This window comes from Sinocyclocheilus rhinocerous, unplaced genomic scaffold, assembly GCF_001515625.1.
Source record: "Sinocyclocheilus rhinocerous isolate Xijiao unplaced genomic scaffold, SAMN03320098_v1.1 scaffold1534, whole genome shotgun sequence".
Lineage (NCBI taxonomy): Eukaryota > Metazoa > Chordata > Actinopteri > Cypriniformes > Cyprinidae > Sinocyclocheilus > Sinocyclocheilus rhinocerous.
Genome location: NW_015638992.1, coordinates 444,284 through 462,048, shown reverse-complemented (window position 1 = coordinate 462,048; position 17,765 = coordinate 444,284). Strand labels below are relative to the sequence as shown.

The 17,765-nt window shown below is 37.3% G+C and overlaps 1 protein-coding gene across 1 annotated transcript in view; it reads right to left on the bottom strand.

The window, feature by feature from the left end:
- LOC107750904 (CUGBP Elav-like family member 5) overlaps positions 1-17,765 on the bottom strand; it is a 191,693-nt gene that overhangs the window by 3,119 nt on the left and 170,809 nt on the right. Inside the window, exons 7-10 of the mRNA XM_016566468.1 lie at positions 12,983-13,127; positions 5,047-5,256; positions 4,397-4,489; positions 3,233-3,376 (exon numbers count right to left, since the gene is read on the bottom strand). Of these exons, the coding sequence (XP_016421954.1) occupies positions 3,233-3,376; positions 4,397-4,489; positions 5,047-5,256; positions 12,983-13,127 (592 nt within the window). The remainder of the gene's footprint in view (positions 1-3,232; positions 3,377-4,396; positions 4,490-5,046; positions 5,257-12,982; positions 13,128-17,765) is intronic.

Sequence of the window (17,765 nt, the reverse complement as noted above, 5' to 3'; positions counted from 1 at the left end):
TTACGTACGTAACCCTCGTTCCCTGATGGATGGAACGGAGACGTTATGTCGTGACGACATAGGGGATTCACTTGGGAGCCCCAATCCTCTCTGACTTTAAGAGAAAACCCCAATTAAATTTGGCTAGTGGATTTTGCATACCTGAGCCACTCCCTGTGCATATGAGTATAAATAGGCGACAGGTGCATCCACTCTTCAGGTTTTGTGCTGAGGAGCCGAGAACTTGTCCCTGGCAGCCAGCAATGGTTCGAGATTGTGGCATGGAGACATAACGTCTCCGCTCCCTCCATCAGGGAACGAGGGTTACGTATGTAACAGAGACGTTCCCTATCTGTGGGTCACTACGAGTTATGTCGTGACGACATAGGGGGTCCATGGAAAGCACGACAACCTAAACCCTGTCACAACCCTGTAGCGCTGCAAATGTTGACAAGCAGCCGCGTGTCAGACAAATTCTACGCAAAGATCGTAACCTTCCCAACGCCCCAGCGTAATTCGCTGACCTTGGCACCCGCAGGTACAAAAAGGTGAGTACATCGATGCTGGAGATAGCCAAGCCGCTGTTCCTATGACAGAAAAGTTTTTTTAAGAGAAGGGAATTCGTCCTTCATAAAAGGTGCTTCACGTCTTTTTCTGTTTGTTGTTTACAGCTTGGCAGTAACGAAGGGGAATTGAGCCTTCCGGAGAAGGGCACTACGGAGACCACATCCTGCCCGTAGGGAGGTATCATGTGGAGACACTGATATGGACTGACCCAGGCCTGGGGCAGTACTACATATGGAATGGGTCTCTGAGGCAGGTCCTACCTAGGCGTAGGGAGGAACGGCTGCCAGCAGAGACTGACAGAGTGGTCTGTCAAAGGGAAGACATGGGTTCACACAGAGGGAAACCTTACCGTGCAAGAATACACATATTGGGATTGCCCGCAGGGCTCCGCTGCTCCGCCCAGTCTGACTGCCGGGGGTGCTGGAGGATACTTAACCAGGGTTTGCTGACCAGGGAACTTACTGGAGGAGGAAAAGGCACTCGCATCCCCGCGTGAGGGGGAATGGTGCAGCAAGCGTGACACCGGCTGGCTCTTCCCGCCACTTACCTGCTACCCAACACACGGGAAGAAACCGGCTCAACGCGGAGACTGTAAAATCTTGCGAAAGTGTTCGGTGTCGCCCAACCCACAGCTTTACAGATGTCTACCAGAGAGGCGCCGTGCGCCAGCGGATAGGAGGAGGCAACACTCCGTGTGGAGTGAGCACTCACCCCCAGGGGGCACGGCTCGCCTTTGGATTGGTAGGCAAAGGCGATGGCATCCACTATCCAGTGGGCCAACCTCTGCTTGGAGACAGCCTTCCCTTTCTGCTGACCTCCGTAGCAGACAAAGGGCTGCTCAGAGCTTCTGAAGATCCAGGTGCGGTCCATATATATGCACAACGCTCTAACGGGACACAGCAACGCCAAGGCTGGATCTGCCTCCTCCGAGGGCAGTGCTTGCAGGTTCACCACCTGATCGCAAAAGGGCGTGGTGGGAATCTTGGGCACGTATCCAGGCTGGGGTCTCAGGACAAAGTGAGAGTAGGCCGGCCCGAACACAAGGCACTCTTCGCACACAGAAAATGCTTGGAGGTCCCCGACCCTCTTGATGGAAATGAGCGCGGTCAGGAGCGCTGTCTTAGCAGACAGGAACTTAAGCTCAACTGAGTGCAGTGGCTCAAAGGGATACCTCTGAAGGCCAGCCAGGACAGTAGAGAGATCCCAGGAGGGCACCAGGGGTGGCCTAGGAGGATTTTACCTTCTGGCACCCCTCAGGAACCTGAAGATGAGATCGTGCTTTCCCAGGGACCGGCCGTCCACTGCATCGTGACGTGCTGCGATAGCAGCCACATACACTTTCAAGGTGGAGGGTGGCAGCCTACGCTCCAACTTTTCTTGGAGGAAAGAAAGCACTACTCCAATCGTGCAACTTCGGGGGTCTTCTCGGTGAGAAGAACACCAGTTCAGAAACAGACTCCATTTCAGAGCATAGGCTTGCCTCATCAAGGAAGCTCTAGCCTGAGAGATCGTGTTCACCACCGTCAGTGGCAGATCACTTAAGTCATAGTGGGTGCCATATGGTGCCAAGCCCCTGAGAAAGGAGGTCCTTCCTCAGAGGGATGCACCAGGGAGGGGCTGTAGCGAGTACCATGAGTTCCGAAAACCAGGCCCGTGTGGGCCAGTATGGCACAACCAGCAAGACCTGTTCCTCGTCCTCCCTGACCTTGCACAGTGTCTGTGCGAGAAGGCTCACTGGGGGAAACGCATACTTGCGTAGAGCCCGAGGCCAGCTGTGTGCCAGTGCGTCTATGCCGAGGGGGGCCTTGGTCAGGGAGTAATACAGCTGGCAGTGGGAGGACTCGCAGGCAGCAAACAGGTCTACCTGGGCTTCCCCGAATCTACTGCAGATCAGCCGGACTGTTTCAGGATGGAGTCGCAATTCCACGGGGAATGTGAGCTGTCGTGAGAGCGCGTCGGCTGCACGATTGAGCTCCCCCGGAATGTGGACGGCATGCAGTGATCCTCCGGCAACGCACCGAATGAAATGCTAGGACCGTCACGAGCCAGGTCAGCAGAATCCCTCAGGAGCCGCACGGGACATTCGCTGCGGGAGGAGTGAGAGGTCCGCGGGGACGTGCCTGGCGGAGAAGCTCTCACTGTGACCCTCAGGGAGTGGCTCAGGTATGCAAAATCCACTAGCCAAATTTCATTGGCATTTTCTCTTAAAGTCAGAGAGGACTGGGGCTCCCAAGTGAACCTCCTATGTCGTCACGACATAACTCGTAGTGACCGACAGATAGGGAACTATATATTGTTCCTATATTGACATATATAACTATATTCTTCTCTCCCTCACACACACACACACACATACACAAATACAAATATATAAATATAAATAAAAATATATTATATACATATACATACATATAGTATCTATCTATCTATCTATCTATCTATATAGATATAGAGATGTACTGTTAAAAAGTTTAGGGTCAGTAAGATGTTTTATAAAAAAGTCTCTTCTGCTCACTACACTCATTATAGTCAAGCCTATATTGTCACTTTTGATCAGGTTAATGTATCCTTGACCCCAAACTTTTGAACAGTAATACATATATATATATATATATATATAACTGATTACAGAGATGCAAGCATATGTAGATATAGAATTGGTTGAAAGCAGGGAGGCAAGTCTGACCGAAACATTTGCTCTGGTTGGTGGCTCGGTCCATGAACACCTTTGACGAGATGACAGATCCGAACGGAAGAAACATCTGCATTAGCTCGTTATCACCAAACTCCTGTGGCAGGTGATAGATAAACAAGTTGCAGCCCTCGGGACCTGAAACAGACACATGCATATTTAATAGGCTGTCGCAGACATGAACATGTATTTTTAGACTTTATGAAAATTATGAAAACACAAATGAAACATGATGGAAACATAAGACTTAGCTCCAAGATTTATTATTTATTTAGTGCAACAGTGAATTATAATAGAAGCTTGTTTCCACCATGGAATAAAAATAAAAAAAAATGAAAAAAGTAAAAAACAATCCCACAATTCTGACTTTTTTTTCTCAGAATTCAGAAGAAAAAAACAGAATTGTGAGATATTTTAAGACTTTTTTTCTAGTAATTCTGAGCTTCTATCTTGCAATTCTGACTTTTTTCTTCTGAATTCTGAGTTTACATCTCACAAAAGGTAATTGCGACTTTTTCTCTCACAATTCCAACTTTTCTTCCCAGAATTCCGAGTTTATATCTCGCATCTCTGCATAAATATCTTGCTATTTTGACTTTATATCTTGCATTTCTGACTTAATATCTTGCTATTCCGACTAATTACATTTTTCTTTTTAAACTTTTTTCTCTGTTCTGCTGAATCGTGAGAAAAAAAGTCTCATTTACCATTTGTATTTTTTTTTTCCTCGGCAGAAAAGGGCTTCCATAAAATATATATCAATAAGATATTATTTAATTTACATAGGCAACACAATCAAACAAATCATAACATTAGCACTGATAGCATTATAGTCTTTACTTTGCATTTTTGTGCTCCACTTGAATATTTTCTTTTAATGTTGTATGATTTGTGCCATTCAAAAAGTTCAAATGACGCGGGCCAATCAGGAAACATCTGACATCTGATGTAATTGAAACTGAAGATTCTAAAATGGAACTCAGTAGTAAAATCTTCACAGGGAAGCAGTCGAGCCTTGGATACCTTGAAATAGGACTATCTAATCTGAATTTCATTGGCTCATAACAGCACGAGGGGCTGCAGGGATGCCCGTACGCCAGAGACTGTGAAAGACAGTGATTAGTGAGAGAAATGAAAGCTGTGATTTCTGTCACTCACCTTCCCGCTGCTGCTGCTGCTGTTGCTGGATGATTTGAGCAGGCTGTTGCAGTGTCTGACCTATAGGAGTCAGTGTTGTGGCAGGATATATGGCTGCAGATATGTGCATAATATATGCATACATGAGAGAGAGAGAGAGAGAGAGAGAGAGGTACAGATGAGGCAAGAATAAGGACAAGACGAAGGTTGACCTTTATATGCTAATGAAATATGACAGGATCACAGTGCAATGAAATCTGAAAGCATGAAAAAGACTACATTTTTGAGATCTCATTAGAAACTGTTTTAGATTATTGGAGTCTTTTTCTTAAGAGAAACATCTGAGAAGCAGGAGACTTAAGCAAATTTGTTCTCCATTTAATCTCATTGTTGTCTAAAAGAAACAATTGAGGTATTTCAGATATTAAACATCTGAGAAGCAGGAAATGCAAGCAAAAGTCACATTTTTTCTCTCCATTTAATCTCAGCATTGTCTAGAAGAAACCGTATCTCCTCTAGAGTTTCAGATGAGTTCTCTGTGCGCGGATTCAAATGTATTTCACAGCTCTACACTCTTGCTAGATGACAACTTTTGTGTCCAAAGGAATTTTAGGAGAAATACTGAGACTCAAAGGAAACCTAACTGAGATCTCCACTAGAGTGTGCAGTACCTGTGTATTGCTGGACGCCCGTGAAGGCCTGCTGGAGCGTGTCGGCTGCAGTGGGGCTCTGGGTGGAGTACGGCTGCAGGCCGTTGGTGTACACCGCCTCTACCTGATGACCGTTGGCTTGGTGAGGGATTCCGCTGAATCCGTTAACAATGGGAGTCATGATGCTCGGCATGGCAGAGGAGGCCAGATTAGCCGGCGGAGAGCTCAAACCTGCGGTGAGACGGACAAAGAAATCACCGATCTGAGACCAGCGTCATGTTGACACTGAACTTCACAAGCTGGAATCCCTTTTAATTACTGGCGTTTTAATGATATTGTGCTGTTTCGACTCAATTCTCCGCATCGATTCTACAGCCCAATTGATTCCACGTCAGAATGTGCTGACAGCTGATATCGATTCAGCACACTGTGGATGTAACCAGTTTATGCCTGCAGGGCAAATTCAGCCATGATCTGGGGTTTCCACACGCCTGTGTGTTCATTCTGAATTCTAAGTGAACTGCACTCAGAAAAACATTTTAGTTTGCAATACATGTGATGCTTTCCTGTAAACAAACTAAGCCACTTCCTGTGAAATGAATCAGTATTATAGATGCTGATTTGTTTCATTTTGTTTCGTTACGTAAGGTGCTGAATTTAATCAAATTATTAATAACTGTGCACTCCTGGATCTGCAGATAACTCTACAGATGTCCATGGAATTAAACTCCAAATTCTACACATCCCCATGTTTAATGTTGACATTAATATTTTGGTTATATTTACAATGCTTTCAACTACTAATAAAGGTGTTGTACTCTCAGCTTTGCACTGGAAATGTGCTTTTCTTACTTAGTATTTTTGTCTTGTATTCCAGTACAAAAATCTAAACATTAAATCAAGATGCATTTACTTTAGAAGTAAAATGACTTAAGATATTAAGCCTTGTTTTCTGAAAAACTGGTAAAGTAAAACACAAGCTCATTTTCATTTTTGGGTGAACTAACCCTTTAATTCAAAGGGAAAACAAAATGTTTCTTGTTATTTTCTTACCCCATTTGCAAGTATTTTTTTCTTTTTGAAAACAAGTTATTTTGCTTCTCAAGTAAATGTATCTTGATTCAAGAATGTTCAGATATTTGTAATAGAAAACTAGACAAAAATACTAGACAATCTTTTTTTTGCAGTGTGTTTGTACCATGTTTACATCCATATCACATATTTTAATTTTTACCCCCAAATCAGCTCAGAAAATTTTAAAATATTTATATTTTCTATTTCAAGAATCCTTCCTTTTTTATCGCCGCTTTCACAAAAATATGAAGCAGCACAGCTGTTTTCAACATTGATAATAATCAGAAATGTTTCTTGAGTAGCAAATCAGCATATTAGAATGATTTCTGAAGGATCATGTGACACTGAAGACTGGAGTAATGCTGCTGAAAATTCAGCTGCGCATCACAGGAATAAATTACATTTTACAATATATTACAATAGAAACCAGTTATTTTAAATTAGAATAATATTTCATAATATTACTGTTTTTACTCTATTTTTAGTCAAATAAATGCAGCCTTGGTGAGCAGAAGAAATGTCTTTCAGAACTATTAAAAAATCTCACTTTAAAAGCGCTTAGGTCTCAAAACAAAGCGAAGCCTCATAAATGTTTACGTACAGCAGCTGTGTACGGTTTGATGCAGAAGCGTGATTATGTACATGTCTGATGCGCTGCTGGCTGTATCTAATGTTGGACAGATCAACACGCTTCAACTTTACTGTCAATCAAACTGTAGAAGAGCAGGTGGTTAGAAAAACAGCTCGGTTATCCCTAGAAAGAGGGACAATCCAACATATGCATACTGCACAGGAAAAAACTATAATTCACCAGATAATGAACCGTTTTGTTAAAAAGAAACACTGCATGTTAGATGTTATGTAGAATATGAGCTTTGCATACAAGGAATATGGGAGTCGATTTATACTACAAAAAAGTTTAAAATAGGATAAACAGCGCTCATGATGAAATAGCAGAGAAATACAAACACCTGAGAGAGCCAGAGAAATATCATCATCTCTCCTGCCTGCTGTCTTTGTGTAGTGCACAGTGTGATTTGTCGACTTTGAAGGGTGTCTGCTGCTCTCTCTGAGGACTGCGCTCTTTAATGTCTGATCTACAGTCGAATGAAAGAGTCAAATCAAACACATCGTGTGTTTCTGTGCTGTCCGGTCTTGTGTAACACTCCTGTTCATTGCTGGAAAATCCATCTTAAGATGGTAGATGGATTCTGTAGCATAGTAGATGGTTTCTACTAGTCCAAACTGGTTTAAGTCATTGAGTAGCTCAGCTGTCTGGACCTGGTTAAACTCATAGACCATCTTGGTTAAGGGCCCTCAAAAGGGACAGTAAAGACATTTATAATGTTCTATTTCAAATAAATGCTGTACTTGAGAGCTTTCTATTAGTCAAAGATTCCTGAAAAAATATATTACACAACAATATAAAGCAGCACAACATTGATAATAATAATAAATGTTAAAATCAGCATATTAGAATGATTTCTGAAGGATCAGTCTAGACTGGAATAAATTATATTTTACAATATATTTAAATAGAGAACAAACTGTAATAATATTTCTCAATATTTTCTAGTTTTTATTGTGTTTTTGATCAAATAAATGCAGACATGGTGAGCATAAGAGACTACGTAGCTTCTACATAGTTCTCACCTTAAACTAGTTTTAACTGAATTTTCCAGCAGGATTGAGAAAAGGAAACGAGAGTAACTCTCTCTAACGAGAGTAGAGAGAAATATAAGTGTGACTGTGAGTCAGAGAGTGTTAATAACACAGAGCGTCTCTCAAACACCTGACAGCGTTTAAACGTGAATTCACACGCTCAGTGAAATACTGAGCTAAATCAGACTGCTGAGGGAAGAGCTGCTCTTTTACACTTACGGACAACATGAAATTCAACCAGCAGGTCTAGACAGATTCATTTGAGGGTCTTTACACACACAATGTGCTAATTTATGCTTCAAACACACACAATCAATGCATGCTAAAAAAACAGAAAATAAAAATAAAAATTATTTCTTATTTTACACAGAAATAAAAATTCTATAGAATTATCAGTGAAAAATCAATAAAAAAAGTACATTTTTACTGACTTGCAGTGTCAGTTATATACTATTACAGTATTTATTCATATTTTAAATTAGCGTTTATTTTAATATTTTTTGTTTTGATTTAAATTTTAGTTTTAGTAACTTTGTAACATGATTTTTTGTCATTTTTATTAGTTTTTTTTCCCCAGCGAGTTTTAGTATTTCTTATTTTTATTTATTTGATTTATTTTGTAATAAACTCAAACCCAATTTAGGTATTTCAGTTATTTATGTTTTTAAAAAAAAAATTTTTTAATTACATTTTTAATTAATTAATTTATTTTAGTTTAGTTTTGGTTAACAATAACAACACTTTCACCTTCATGTTATTACACAACCTAAATGACTTTACTTCTTGTGTGGTATATAAAATAAGATATTTTGAAGAATGGCTGCTTTTTTCCATACTGTAAAAATGAATGTGCTAAAGAAGCAATGACTTCCACCGTATGGTCAAAGAAACAAAGCCATTCTGTGTTCCACTGAAGAAAGTCAGTCATACAGGTTTGGAACAGCATTGAGGGTGAATAAATTATGCCAGATTTCGTTTTTGGGTGAAATATACTTTTATGATTAACGACAACACCTAGACAAAAGCTCAACAACAATTGAGCACCTTAAAGGGATACTCCACCCCAAAATGAAAATTTTTGTCATTAATCATTTACCCCTTACTTGGCAGTCAATGGGACAGTCACAAGCCTCCCGGTTTTCATCCAAAATATCTTAAATTGTGTTCCGAAGACGAACGAAGCTTTTACGGGTTTGGAACGACATGGGGGTAAGTGATTAATGACAAAATTTTCATTTTGGGGTGGAGTATCCCTTTAATTTTCAAAGTCATTCTGGTTAAAAATTCTGAAAAGGAATGTGCTGTTCTTGGCCAGAAAAATCTGCAAATAGGACCACATTTTATGCTGACAGTCAAAAGTCTGCTTTAGTCGCAAGACTAGAGGAAAAAAACATAAGCTGTGAAATCTTGCCCTACAAAACTTGAAGTCGCTCAGGGTATTGTGTATGTACAGCTCTTGACTGCTAGCTAAACAGGTAATGAGTGGATTTGCATTTACTGTTGCAGAAAGTCACATCACAGCACAGCTGTAGCCAAATATTTACTCTTTATGGAGCAGGAATCACTGTGTGTGTGTGTGTGTGTGTGTGGGACAGCACGGGCCCAGGAGAGTTTTTGTGTCTTTTGCAGTGCTTTGTGGGTCCCATGGAGCCATGATAAATTAGGCTGCCATGTCTACTACTGTCTGTTCCACAGACTCCAAGATACTCTCTGTTTCTCCTAATCACACACACACACGCACGCACGCACGCACGCACGCACGCACACACACACACACACACACAGTAGGCGGTCAGAGTAAAAATCAAATCAATACACAGAGTGGAAGCTGGGCGAGTGGATGGTGTTATTGTGTATATAAATGTGCTTGTATGTTCACTCAGTATATTACATGGTCAGTGTGGAGAAACGGAGTGTATTATAACACACTCTCTCTTGTGTGGTCCTAAAGAATCAGTTTACACAACACACACCCTTAGTAGTGTGCAGTATGCATGTCTTATTCAGAGCCAAAAACACGCTACACACACTATGAAGTCTGCATATACTGTATAGTGTAGCATTAAAATATAAGTAGTTTTTAAATGTGTTGTTAGTTATACACACATTATATTATTTTAAATATTAAAATAATATATATTAATAGTAGTATTATACTATCTTATATAATATTATTTCATGTATTTCATGTAATATCAATATAATTTGAATGAGCTAATATTAGTAAAATGTATATAAAAATAAATATATAAAAATCTTATATTTTATATACAATATTTCTATATATTATATATTCTAACATTATATAATTTTATATTATAATATTATTTAATGTAATATGAAGGGCCAAACAGGAAATAATTATATATGAAATCTGTATATATACATGTAAATTGTCAATACGGAGAACTAAATCAGAATATATATTTATAAATCTGAATATATCAATTTATAAATCTGAATATATAAATGTAAATCAGAATATATAGTTATAAGTCTGAATATATATAAGTAAATCAGAGTATATATTTATAAATCTGAATATGACTGAATATGATTTGAATTAAGCAATGACAGTAAAAAGATCAATAATTTATTTTACATATAATATTTTAATATAAGATATTATATTATATTTCAATAATTTATGTTATTTTTGTAAAGAATCTTAATTTTCTGTCAATATGGGGTGCTGTGTGTACATTAATGAGGAAAAAAAATTAACTTAAATGATTTTAGCAAATGGCTGCAATATAACAAAGAGTGAAAAATTTAAGGGGGTCTGAATACTTTCCGTACCCACTGTATATAATGCAAAGATTTAAAAAATCGAATAAATAAATCAAAGTAAAAGGAGAAGGGTGGCAGTTAAATGTGATCAGTAGCTGCTTGTTGGAGGGGAAGTGACCCCCGGACAGATTTGCACAAAGCATCAGAGTGCACTGGTCTCAGAACAACATCCTGCTGGTCACGTCATTAGTTTGAAATGAAAGGCAAACGCTGAGCCCAGAACAGCACCCAGACTAAAGGTCACCGTGCGCGCAGATGAAAGCATCTGTTCTGTGTGGCACAGATCGCTCGAGCTCCAGATGATTACGCTTGTCAGTCAAAGGCCTGGCATTTCAAACGGCATGCAATTACAGGAGACTCAAGCCAATCGCAATGCGGCCGAATCAAATCCATGTGCCTTTTGGGGAGCTGCATGTATACCTAATTAAAGAGCTTATGAAATCAAAACTGGACTATTAGTTCTGTACATGTGTGTCAGCTCAGAGCTCAACTACATGCTAGTTGTCTCCTAAATATAGACAAAAATGGTTTGTTCTGAACATTTACAGTGCACTTTGAACATTTCGGCAGTCGAAATCCTGACCAGCGGATGGATTTTAAAAAGCTTCTCAAATTCAGGAGCTTGTTTTCACGCGGGACCCTGTGGACTATCCTGTATCCCCGTCTTTAAGCGTCTGCTACAGGAGTGTGAGCCTGCAGCTGTGTGTGTTTGTGTGTGTTTGCGGCGGTCTCCATCTGAAACGCATCCGTGAGATGTGGTTCACATCCAGCTCATCGATTCCCACGGATCAATAGGAATCTCTAGCGCGTTCCAGTCCGTGACACTGATCAGGTGAGGTGGGAGTGAAAGCTGATATTGTGAGCGTGAGATGTGCTTTGATCAACAAACGGAGTGCAAAACTGGGAGACTTACTGCCAGTAAATTGATCTAATGTAACACATGTAACAAAAAATATAGTGACTTATCACTATCCACACACACACACACACACACACACACACACTCATGTCTGGTCAGCTATCCTTGTGGGGACTCTCCATAGGCGTAATGGTTTTTCTACTGTACAGACCGTATTTTCTATTGCCCTACACCTAAACCTACCCCTTACAGGAAACTTTGTGCATTTTTAGATTTTCAAAAAACTTCATTATGTGTGATTTATTAGCTTGTTTACCCGTGGGGACCTCAATTTAGGTCCCCACCGTGACACGAGTCCCCATGAGTCTGTGTGTATTCAGGTTTAAGTCCCCACCAGAATAGAAAAACAGGTACACACACAAACACACACACACACACACACAGTACATTAAAAATGTACTTTGTTTAAGAAATAAAGATAATTCTTTACAATAAGGTCTCATTTCTTAACAATAGTTTATGTATTGATTAACAAGAACTACAAATCTGCAATATATTTTTTTACAACATTTATTAATCTTTGTTAATGTTAGTAAATAATTACAACTGAAATACAGCTGAACTGAATTACAAATAAATACAACTGTTAAATGTTTATGTTAGTTTACTGTACATTAAATAATGTCAATACATAGAGCTTTTCATCTGAAAAATGTTTTAGTAAATGATGAAATTAACATTAATAATGTAGAAATATTGGTCATTGTAAGCCAGTATCATTGTTATACTATATATAGTAATATATATATTGTTTGAAGTACATTTTAGATTTATATTTTCTGTTTTGACTTTATTTTAGTTAAAGTTTTAGTAATTTTGTTTGTTTTTGTCATTTTTATTCATTATTCAATTTATTCACATCATGGTTTTATTCATTTTTATTTATTAATTTTAGTTGATTTAGTTTTAGTCATTTTAGTACTTCAAATGAAACTAAATGAAAATAAGAAATGTCGCCTTCGCAACTAGCTAAATAAATTAAATGTAAGTTTTATTTTAAATAAGTATTTAGTTATTTAAAAACAATTTTTACTTTTTTACTTATTTTTTTTATTTTAAATAAAATAAGTTTAAGCTTTTATATTTTGTTTTATTTCACCTTATTTTATTTCAAGTAATGAAAATGTTTTAATTTTAGCTAACTATAATATCCCTCTTGTAAGTTCATGTTAACTAATGTAGTTAATTAATGTTAATAAATGGAACCCTTATTGAAAAGTGTTACAAAAAATCACTTCATAAGAACTTAATCTGTCTACAAAATTTATTTCACACAGTTAAGCAGAAGCCTTCTGATCACAATGTTTAAATTAACAATTAATAATTAACACTTATTTACGAATAAAACCCTACCCTACATTTGTTGTGTTGAATATCCACTTTCACAAAGCATTTCACATTAATGAAGTTTTGTGCAGTTCTGCTAAATTTTTAGTAAGAAATTTGAGGTGGAACATTTGAGATCAAATTGACACCTAAATGAGATTTTTTAAGGTTGTGCGTCAGACTCACCTGACACAGGTGTCATCGGGGTGGGTGGCAGGCCGTTCATGTTGAGCGCCCCCACCTGGTGGATCTGTGTCGCTGGAAACGCCACACTGGGTGCTAAATAACCGCCGTGAGAAGCCGCCATGATCGCTGCCTGCTGCTGCATCAGCTAAACCAACAAAACAAGAGAGAGAGAGAAAACATTTAACATTATATTAAATACACAAACAGTAAATACACATACCGTAAAATAAAGTGTAACCCACATTACCATGGTATCTTGTTCACAAAAAGTAGTAGTGTTAGTTATATAACTTGACCCTGTTCGAGATGCTACATGTGTCTGTAGGTTTGATCAAAGTACAATCCTAAAGTGAATTAATGAACACAAATGCACTGTAGCATAGCTAATTACTGTAATTATGTCACTATGGCAACAACCATCATGCGCAAACACAAGAGTTCAAAACAGACGTTATGTTCCTTGGAGTAAATAACAAACGCTGGATCCGAGTCCTGAAATGAACTCATATTGCAAAAATAGATTTTATTCTGGCCAAATAAAATATATTTGAAACATACTGTAAATGTACGGTATAAACAGTTCAGCTGAACAGTTGAACTGGAAGTTTTTCAAACGCTTTCCATATTTTCCAAATGTCAAAATATATTGTAATATAAAATCTTCAGGCTTCAGGGGCAAAATATATTGATAATATCACAGTGCATTTTAGATATATGTGGGAATGTGGGTGGACTAGAACAAACTTGATCTATTTTCTACTTTCTTCAATTTCTTGAAGTGTATTTTGAAAATATTTCTAGTGATATTACATTATTATAAGAATTGTAATTTTGCGAGATACACACACACACACACACGGTCCATAAAATAACAAAATATATTATATTTTATATAATTCAATAAAATACATTTATATTTATATTAAATATATATGATATATAAATACAATATATATATATATATATATATATATATAAACATATATACAAATAAAATATTTAATTAATTTAATTTAATTTAATAATTTATAAATAAATATTGAGGTAGATGATAGTGTGTGCCTTTGTGGAACTGATACAAATTGGCTTTCTAGAAGACGGCTGTAAATACACACACCAACTGACCACATCTTGACACAGACAGAGTGTGTAATCTATACATACATCAATATAAACCACACTGATCTATAGGATAAACCATAAGCATGCATTCTTAATGACGACGCTTTGTTTAGCTGTGATGCTGGAGGATGAGATGCTTTATCAACAGCAGAATCCACATTCATTTCAAACACTGTACATAGTACCATGGTATTCTCTGAATTACCATATATATATATATATATATATATATATAAACATATATACAAATAAAATATTTAATTAATTTAATTTAATTTAATAATTTATAAATAAATATTGAGGTAGATGATAGTGTGTGCCTTTGTGGAACTGATACAAATTGGCTTTCTAGAAGACGGCTGTAAATACACACACCAACTGACCACATCTTGACACAGACAGAGTGTGTAATCTATACATACATCAATATAAACCACACTGATCTATAGGATAAACCATAAGCATGCATTCTTAATGACGACGCTTTGTTTAGCCGTGATGCTGGAGGATGAGATGCTTTATCAACAGCAGAATCCACATTCATTTCAAACACTGTACATAGTACCATGGTATTCTCTGAATTACCCTGGAGTACAATGCAAATCCAGTGTACAGTGTTGTACATGAATATTGCAATCATTTAGAAGTGGAGTGTATAACAACATACCATAATATATCAGCAGCACACTGTTGATTCCTACAGAAAATAATTTCAAATTGACATGTGTGTGGATTTGGCACAGTAATACTTTTGTAAGAGTGAAGTGTGCACAATTTTATGTTTGCATTTCGTTTCAGCAAACCCTATAAAATGCCAAAATAAATGTAACTATTGAACTGAATATCAATTTCCACCCAGATTCAGTTAAATGAACTACTTACACAAAATATCAAATGTCAAAATATATTGTAATATATTACAAAATATATTTGAGGCTTCAGAGGCAATACATTGATAGTGCATTTTAGATATAAATGCAAATGTAGGTGGATTAGAATAAACTATTTTGGATTTTCATTACTTTTTTTTGTATTTTTCTTCTTACATTTTAGACAATATTAATATTTTGATTTTTCAATATACAAAAAATTCTGACTTTTTTTCTTGAGTTTGTATGTCATAATTCAGTTTTTTTTTTCAGAATTGCGAGATATTAATGCAGAATTGTGAGATATAAACTCAAAATTGTGAGGAAAAAGTCTGAATTGTAAGATTAAACGTCACAATTACCTTTTTTATTTTTTATTCTGTTGTTTAAACAACAACAACAACAAACAGAATTGTGAAACAAGCTTCCATAAAAGGTGCCCCCCCCCCCCAAAAAAAGCACATTTGTTTAAGCACATTAAAGAAATAATAATAAATAAAAACAATTTCAGCAAACCCTATAGAAATGTCCAAATAAATGTAACTATTGTACTGAATATCAGTTTCCAGCAGTTTAATTCAACACTTGTGCTGATCAAATTCACATGGCAAATAAACTCCCGTCCAGCCGTGAGACACAAAGACGAGCAGAAAGCCTCTGTGATAACTCATTTACTGTGTGTGTGTGTGTATTTGTGTATGCATCTGCGATTTTATTGAATGCTAATGTGTGCTGAACTCCCCAGGTACTGTGAGGCAATCAGCGCTCCATCATGGGCCAATTATTCGTGTAGTGGCACTGCGAGAGGCACAGCTTCAGCCGCTCACATGGAGAAAAGGAGGATGACACACGTGTTTATGTATGTTTGCGGGGACATGCGCACGTGTTGGGGGAAGGGTTGGGAAAATGGCAGTGTTTGGTGTATGAAGAAATGAGATGTCCAAACGGATGACGATAATCACTTGTTTTGCTGCTCAGTCAAAGTGTAGCTGTAGTTTAAACGGTTGGGCAGCCTCAACGTGCAACAATATAAATGTGTCAACTGGTAGTGATCCTGCTGTGGTGTTTATATGCAGCAGACAACACAGCATGCAGATTAGTTTTTTGTGAATTAATTTATTATGAATAATCAGATTTTTGGTAAAAAAGAAAGAAGAAAAAAAAAAACATATTTTTTTAGTTTTAAGTTTCAGTTTTATGTTTTTTATGTATAGAAGCTTGTTTCTGCTACAGGATGAAAAATAAAAAAGGATGAAAAAATATTGCAACTTTTTATCTCACAATTCGGATTATTTTTTTCTTACAATTCTGAGTTTATATCTAACAATTTGGCCTTTTTTCTTGCAATTCTGAGGGAAAAAAATAATTGTAAGACAAACTCAAAATTGTGAGATATAAACTCACAATTTCGGAAGAAAAATCAGAACTGCAAGATATAAATTCAAAATTTGGATTTCTTTCGCAATTCAGCATTTATATCTTACAATTTTGAGTTTATAAATTCTTTTTTTTTCTTACCGCCACATAAAAAATAAATAAATAAGGTAATCTAACAATTTTTATGTGCAAGAAAACAGTCTGCATTATGAGATAAAATGTCACAATTAGCTTTTTTATTTATTTATATATTTTTATCTCATGGTGGAAGGAAGCTTCAACAAGGCTGCATTTATTTAATAAAATATCCAGTAAAATCAGTAATATGGCCATACTTTACTTTTTAAAATAGCTATTTTCTTTTTGAATATATTTAAAATTTTTATTTATTCCTGTGATGCAAAGCTGAATTTTCAGCATCATTATTCCAGTCTTCAGTGTCACACGATCCTTCAGAAAAAATATGCTTCTAATATGCTAATTTGCTGCTCAAGAAATATTTTTGATTGTTATCAATGTTGAAAACATTTGTGCTGCTTCATATACATTTTTGTGGAAACTGTGTTAAATTTGTTTTCAGAATTCTTTGATGAATAGAACGTTCAAAAGAACAGCGTTTATTTGAATTCAATTATATGTAATACATTTCCAGCCAAAAATATTAATAAAATGATATATATATATACAGTATCATAACCATGACAGAAAATGTACGCCCACTCGTAGCCGAGGCTCATTATTGCTGTTTTGTTTGTGTGCTCAAGTCGAACAAAGCACGCACAACTAGATATGAATCACGAAAATCACATTGAACAACAAGAACGCTGGGAACAAATCATAATTAACATGACAAATACTCACGTCAGGTTAGTATCCTCCGAATTGTTTGCTTATGATTAGCAAAAGCTGAGTTTCTGTGCAAGAGCCAGGCACTTGCTGTGTGCAATTGTACGGCGATCCACCAGGAGGCAGTGCAAACCACCAACCGCTCCTCAATCACAACACAACACACCCACTCACTCAAGGTGTTTTCAAACTACAGCATGTTTTTACATCAGTCTGAACAACAAAATGAACATCATCATTGTGCACAAACCCCTCTCATGGTCACTATAAAAGCCTTTGGATTGAAGCGTGACACAGCAGAATTGCACCGCCGTAACGTGGTTGAAATGAAGTGGATTTGTGGCCTGTTCTTTGTTTACATTGAGAAGGTTTCTGAAATACCCTTCAGTGCTCGACTGCTCGTGCTTTGGTTCTTGAGCAGTGCATGCTGCAACATTACAGCCTCCAATCCTCTCTCTCGCCTTTATCTGTGTCTTCTATTCCAGTGCCAGGCCTTTAAGACATCAAAGCAGAGCCAGAGAGTGCTGGAGCCGGGCATTATGTGACATAAGAGTACAGTGTCAAATAAT